The sequence below is a fragment of the Penaeus chinensis genome, chromosome 8 (assembly GCF_019202785.1).
Source record: "Penaeus chinensis breed Huanghai No. 1 chromosome 8, ASM1920278v2, whole genome shotgun sequence".
NCBI classification, from domain to species: domain Eukaryota; kingdom Metazoa; phylum Arthropoda; class Malacostraca; order Decapoda; family Penaeidae; genus Penaeus; species Penaeus chinensis.
This window is the reverse complement of record NC_061826.1, coordinates 20,269,189-20,276,688: the sequence shown is the minus strand read 5'-3', so window position 1 is coordinate 20,276,688 and position 7,500 is coordinate 20,269,189. Positions and strand designations below refer to the sequence as shown.

The following is a 7,500-nucleotide window of genomic DNA, read 5'->3' as shown; positions in this document are numbered from 1 at the left end:
TCCAATCACCACAGTTTTTTTCCCTGTGACTGGTGAATGTTACTGATAGTAAGCGCTGTGCAGTGTGCACGTGGGCGGTGGCAGTGTGGGAGGCCCAGGCGGGAGAGCAGAAGGGCAGAGGGAATCAGCAGGGAGTGGCGAAGGGAGGGTAGGCTCAGGCTGGGTAGAGGTTGGTGGTGTGGAAGGGTAAGGTAGCTTTACTCCCTACAGATAAGGAGACGAAGATTTGGATGATTCAATAGTTTTATAGTTTTTGTTGTGAATCTTTTAATTCACACTGCATTCGTTAAATAATCTGTGTATTTGCAATATTGGTCTTTCTTTGTAGTCAGGACGGAATCGCAATTTAAGATTTATTTTTATGCCCAATTATCTGGTTATGATACGAAAAAAGGAACAAACTCACCCGTGTTTAAATGATAGATACGCTTTATGATCATTTTTATGGTTATAATGAATAACCTTCTTTTCTGTATTCAGCTACAGTGCACTACTATTATTCCATTTCTTGCAGGCTAAGACAATGGAGAGGCCCAATGAAGCATCGCTAAGCAGCCACCGTCACGTCAAAGAAAAGAGGTTAATGCTAGAGGAAGTGTCAGACACTGACACAAACAGCTGGTCTTGGAGTCCATCAGCGACCAAGCTGTCGTGCGTCTTCCCTCGAGGCTGGTCCTGGAGTCCTGTCGCAGGACGCGAGCCAGGCGGACAGCCCAGCTGTTGGTCATGGAGTCCGTATCTCAGGCTTACACGTCAGAAGTTATGTACGAAGTGGTCGTGGAGTCCTCATACCATAGACATGTCAACGCAAGTGGCAGCTTTCAAAGCTCTAAGAAGGTCGTCACCAACAAACAAAATTAAATGCTTTAAACAGCCGAAGAACTGTGGGAAGGAAAGGCCACCTCATGGACGGCTGTTGGTGCAAGTGCCATGTGATGGTGATGATGCACAAGATTTGACATCAGTGACAGATTTCCACCCAGCCCGAGAGGGAGAAATTTGCCATAGCCCATCCTTGTTTTTCACGGAACTAAACCTCCAAACATGTGAGAATGGCCTCAACAAAGACACCGATGAGCTATCTGTTTCTTCAGATTGCAGTGTTCTGCAAACAACCACAGACAGTTCACAGAAGTTCGAAAATAAAGTTATGATGGAAGTGGCAAATGGAGAGATTTCTTGTACTTCAGATCCGTCAGCTAATGAAGAAAATGGAAATGAATCACTCGTTGCAGATGGAACACCATTAGACAGAACTGACTTGAGTTCCCCGTTGCCACCAGTCCTGGCTGCCACGACAACCCTTGCTGAAGGCTCCAAGAAAGCCCAGGGAAAGCTTGTAGGTGATGACGCTTCTGTTCCATCCACTACATATGTTACTGATGGCAGGACCAGTAACCAAAACAACATATTAGGACAAATAATCAACCCAAAGGATTCTGATGTAGAGCAATCTCTGTGTAGTATCACTGAAATAAATGTTAACTGCAATTATTCTTCACGTCTGGTTAACAGTGAAAACAGTATGACTGCTGAGGCTCACTGCCGTGAAAGTAGTAGTAATCTCTGCAATAAAATTGGTAAAGCAAAATTTTGTGTGAACAAAGACAAAATAAGTATTAATACTGACATTCTTAATGTAAGTTGTGAAGTGAGTAGAAAGTGTCAAGTCAACGCCAATGCTGATGGTGAAATTAATTTAATCGAGGCAATTAGTACTGGAAATACTGAAGGGTCAGTCTTATTTATGAACGCAGCTAACAACACGGAAGAGTTTGGTGATTCACTATATAAAGAAAATACAAAAGAAACAGAGTATGGGGAATCGGCAATAAATAATGAAAGTAATAAGGCAAGAATAACGAGTGATAAAACAGTTAGTGATGAAGATATAGATTCGTCAGCACTAAATGCTACTGATGATACTACAGGGGAAACGCTTGTTGAAATGCTGGAAGAAAATGAGACTGTAGTTGAAGAACACAAGGCATTAGGCCACCCATTGCTACTCACTGACGATGATGAAATGCAAGTTGATACATTAACAACCAAAGTTTCGGAACAAGTTGATGTATCAGATGATTCATCACCACTAGATGATTTTGAAGAGCCAGGGAATGAAAATTTGCAAGTGGTTAAGGATGAAGGAAGCAAGAAGCTGATTAAAACATCAACAGATGCAGTAAATTACATTTTATCAACAGAAAACAGTGCTAAACAGTGTTCGTCAGAAGTTACTGAAAACGATGCAAGAAGTAAAAAATTGATCACGTCATCAATAAGGGATATTCCTGTTAATGGAGCAAGCGAGAATGATCCAGATGACTTATCAAAAGGTGAGTGTGGACTGGATGTGCCAGTATCGAGTACTGCAGAACTCTGTTTTGATGATCAAAGAGAAAAGTTACCTCTTTCACCAAATGAAAATTCATCAAATAAAGCCGATGAAGGTAGTGACATATTAACACATGGTACTATTGATACAATAGCTACTCAGAGGACAATAGATGTTCGTTCTGATGTTGCATCCGAAACTACTATGCTTTGCAGTTTACTGATGGATAAAGCGCACGATATCGAACCTACCTGTCAAGCATCATTCGATTCACTAAGGATGAGCTATGAAATTGAAAACAAAGAAATTAATCACAAAATTCACTCGCGAACAAGACTGTGGGGTGTACCTTCGAAATACACAGGTAAACGCATGGAAACAGAGAATGCTGACAATTCTTTGGTTTCCATAAGTAGTGAGATGGTTGAAAGCATCCCAGAGCTCCCAGATTATGCACATCCTGTAAATCAAATTAAAGGCATAAATAAATTTGTGTCTGTTGTTTCCAATAACAAACATGTAAATGAAGAAACTTTTGATGATTACCTTCCAAAACCAGCATCTGCATTTGGAGAATATGGGTGTAGTGACTTTGCTAATAACACCAAAGTATCGGACACGTCGCAAGAACATAATGCTTTGACTTTTCAGAGCTCGAGTGATGTGTCTGACTTAGAAGCAATGAAAGGAAAATGTTCACCTGATGGTAGTTTTCCAATCTTAGCAAGTCAACTATCTTCAGCTGTAAATTGTAGGGAAAGTCATAATCCTAAATTACATGATGAACATGGTACCCCATCAGAGAATAGCTTTGATATTTCTGAATCCAGTAACAGGTTTCTAGACTTGGAAGAGCAAATTTGGAATCCAAAGTCTGTATTAAACATTCGATATATATCATCAAACATGATATGTAATACATCTACAACTGAAGTTGAATCCAGCAGTGCATTAATAATGGAAGTTAGATCAAAGAGTGTATCACCAACAGACGTTGGGTGCAAGAGTGCATCACCATCAGTTAGATTGGAGAATGCATCACTAACAGAAGTCAGATCCAGAAATGCATCGCCAACAGAAGTTAGATCAAGGAGTGCATCGCCATCAGAAGTTAGATCCAGGAGTGCATCGCCAACAGAAGTTAGATCCAGGAGTGCATCGCCAACAGAAGTTAGATCCAGGAATGCATCGCCAACAGAAGTTAGATCAAGGAGTGCATCGCCAACAGAAGTTAGATCCAGGAGTGCATCGCCAACAGAAGTTAGATCCAGGAGTGCATCGCCATCAGAAGTTAGATCAAGCAGTGCATCGCCAACAGAAGTTAGATCCAGGAGTGCATCGCCAACAGAAATTAGATCAAGGAGTGCATCGCCAACAGAAGTTAGATCAAGGAGTGCATCGCCAACAGAAGTTAGATCCAAGAGTGCATCGCCAACAGAAGTTAGATCCAGGAGTGCATCGCCAACAGAAGTTAGATCCAGGAGTGCATCGCCAACAGAAGTTAGATCCAGGAGTGCATCGCCAACAGAAGTTAGATCCAGGAGTGCATCGCCAACAGAAAATAGATCAAGGAGTGCATCGCCAACAGAAGTTAGATCCAGGAGTGCATCGCCAACAGAAAATAGATCAAGGAGTGCATCGCCAACAGAAATTAGATCAAGGAGTGCATCGCCAACAGAAGTTAGATCCAGGAGTGCATCGCCAACAGAAAATAGATCAAGGAGTGCATCGCCAACAGAAGTTAGATCAAGGAGTGCATCGCCAACAGAAGTTAGATCCAAGAGTGCATCGCCAACAGAAGTTAGATCCAGGAGTGCATCGCCAACAGAAGTTAGATCCAGGAGTGCATCGCCAACAGAAGTTAGATCCAGGAGTGCATCGCCAACAGAAGTTAGATCCAGGAGTGCATCGCCAACAGAAGTTAGATCCAGGAGTGCATCGCCAACAGAAGTTAGATCCAGGAGTGCATCGCCAACAGAAGTTAGATCCAGGAGTGCATCGCCAACAGAAAATAGATCAAGGAGTGCATCGCCAACAGAAGTTAGATCCAGGAGTGCATCGCCAACAGAAGTTAGATCCAGGAGTGCATCGCCAACAGAAATTAGATCAAGGAGTGCATCGCCAACAGAAGTTAGATCCAGGAGTGCATCGCCAACAGAAAATAGATCAAGGAGTGCATCGCCAACAGAAGTTAGATCCAGGAGTGCATCGCCAACAGAAGTTAGATCCAGGAGTGCATCGCCAACAGAAGTTAGATCCAGGAGTGCATCGCCAACAGAAGTTAGATCCAGGAGTGCATCGCCAACAGAAGTTAGATCCAGGAGTGCATCGCCAACAGAAGTTAGATCCAGGAGTGCATCGCCAACAGAAGTTAGATCAAGGAGTGCATCGCCAACAGAAGTTAGATCCAGGAGTGCATCGCCAACAGAAGTTAGATCCAGGAGTGCATCGCCAACAGAAGTTAGATCCAGGAGTGCATCGCCAACAGAAATTAGATCCGGGAGTGCGTCACCAAAAAAAGATGAAGTATGGAGGGCATTCATACAAAGTTCCAAGCATATACTACCTTTAGTTTCACTATGTTTAAACGCCCCCTCGCAACTCACATCCTATCCTTATTTAGGAAACATATCAAGTCACCCTGAACTTAAAAGGGGAAAAAACTATGGATGCTGGGAAATATCAAGATCTCAAAATGATAACCAAGAAAATCCTTCTTCAGATGATACAGGTCCGGAATCTTTTGATCCTCTACCAAGCAGGAAGAGATTAAGGACAACCGCTTCACCTGCAGATGAACCCGATGGGAAAATATCTAAAACTGAATTTCCATCCAGTGAACCGTCTCCTTCGAATCAGGCGCTAAAAAGACACCAAAGTATGGCGGATCCTGAGTCGGGGATGAAACGCCCAAGGTTGGATTCTTCGGTAACTGCTCCGGGAAATGCAAGTGGTTTGGGGCCAAAGGAAAACAGCGGCCAGTGTAATCCTTTGGCTGCAACTCTTGCTGCAATAATAGAAAAATACAAAAATGGACGCAATGTGCAACATAAGGGCCTCTCAAATACTGTAAAAAAATCAAAGAAATTGCCTCATTGTACAATGATCACAAGATCAATAGCAAGGCTTATATCAAAGAGATCTGCAAATCATAATTACATCTATATTTCTCAGAAAAAGGTAAGTAATACATAGAATTTTTACATGACGTTGATGCAAATATCTTTTATAAAACGCATATTCTTTTTTTTTCGACCATCTATATAGCCCCTACAAGGTATGATAGTTGTATTATAGCTTAGTCAAAATTAGTTATTCATTTACGCTATTCCAAAATTCCGACGGTCTTTTGCTACATAAACATTTTGTCATCAAAATTATTTATCTGATTACATTGGCGAAGGCAAGCAAAAAAAATAACACCATTTCTTTCATCATCACAGATGGAAGTATTCAAAGCTGCAGCGGACGGAGATCTGAAGAAGGTTCAGAAAATGATCCGAGACACAGGACCTACCCTGAGGGAAGATCAGACCGGCTTTACACTCCTTCACGCCGCTGCTGCCAATAATCAACCAGACGTCGTAATGTTTCTCTTGAAGCTGATCGACCCAAATATAACCAACAACCAGGGGCAGACTCCTGCTCACGTGGCTGCCATCAGGGGCCACATTCAAGTGCTGAGGATTTTGTTATCCGACGAAGAAATTAACCATGAAAAGAAGGATAACTTCAGAATGACGTATAAAGACCTGGTAATTATCATTTTTTTGTGCTAATACACAAAGCATAAACATCTTTGAGATAGTGTAAATTGGAGACATAATGTGCAAATTTCTTTTCTGTCCAATAATTATTGTTGTTCCCATAAATAGTTGTGTGTACCACTGATCGAGGCGGTGCTGCAAGGCAACATCGCCATGGCTCATGAGGTGCTGCAGCTGGGTGCTAACCCTGACTGCTACATTGGCCACTTGATGAAGGATGTACTGGAGGCTGAACTGCGCTTTGACACGCCTCGTCAACTTGCCCATAAAACCAACCAAGAACACATCATAAACCACTTTATCCAGGTAATTCTTCTTAGTATGATTAAGTCTTATGTATAAATCATGAAAAGAACTATATATTTCTAATGTATACTACGATGCATATTGCTCATACATTCTCGTCCTTGCAGACATGCGGCAAAATGAGATCAAGCAAAACTACAACACAGGATAGTGCTGCAGTGCCCCTATGGAATACCAAGGGCCAACTCCTGGTGCGAATAACCAATCTTGCATTGATGTTTGTCTCGACATGCAATAATTAGTATTTATAAATATTTAGTAATTTGCTAAAAAATAATATTTGTAAATTCCTTTTACAGAGAAGTCCGCCAAGCCCTACTGTAGCAGCAGAAACACACCCTGTCGCAAGAACGAACGGTTTCAGGGTGGATTCAAATTGTAGAGGTTTTGTGTGCATCCTTAACTACAACTCGTTTTGCGGTCGCCCAGATCTGAGTCTCAAGACCGCAACGAAAAATGTTTCAGATTTATCAAGCGTATTTCAGGAAATGGGATATTCTGGTCGTACCTTTACTTCTCTGACCGCAGACGAAACAAAAAAGGTTTTGGCCGATGTTAGAGACATGGATATCCTTGATGAAGTTGGGTGTGCTGTCTTCATCGTTACTAGCCACACAACAAGGAAGGATAACTTTTTAACTTCTGATCTCAGACTGCTGGGAACTGAATGGCTTCAGGAGTTGTTTAAGGATTCAGAGTGTCCTAAACTCAGAAATAAACCCAAATTATTTATTTTTGACTTTCACTGCGGACGGTTTAGAGAACAGTATAAGTACTTGCAAGCCCCAAGCAAGATAAAAAGATTCAGTGAACCATTGCAAGATATGATGTGCCTGCATTCCATCACTAAAGCAGGTAGCTTTGTCGAGGATAGGTCTCCGTTCAGCACCGCCCTCTGTGCCACTTTAGAGCGCTGTGCTCACGACAAGGAACTGGGAGAGCTGTACAGGGAGCTCGTGCAGGAGTGCGCCAACACCTCACCGACGTCCGTGCTCGAGCTAAGGACTTTTGGCTTTACTAAGGAGTTTTTCTTCCGCTCAGAAACCCATTCCTCTGGACCAGGATGAAACCTAACCCGCAAAACTGCAAACC

General features: G+C 42.3%; 1 protein-coding gene across 1 annotated transcript in view; it reads left to right on the top strand.

Annotated features, from left to right (window-relative positions):
• LOC125028285 overlaps window positions 1-7,500 on the top strand; it is an 8,607-nt gene that overhangs the window by 917 nt on the left and 190 nt on the right. The window contains exons 2-6 of the mRNA XM_047617726.1: window positions 515-5,515; window positions 5,779-6,090; window positions 6,211-6,408; window positions 6,516-6,599; window positions 6,708-7,500. The exon at window positions 6,708-7,500 is cut by the window's right edge and continues 190 nt beyond it. Of these exons, the coding sequence (XP_047473682.1) occupies window positions 524-5,515; window positions 5,779-6,090; window positions 6,211-6,408; window positions 6,516-6,599; window positions 6,708-7,475 (6,354 nt within the window). The 5' untranslated portion in view covers window positions 515-523 and the 3' untranslated portion in view covers window positions 7,476-7,500. The remainder of the gene's footprint in view (window positions 1-514; window positions 5,516-5,778; window positions 6,091-6,210; window positions 6,409-6,515; window positions 6,600-6,707) is intronic.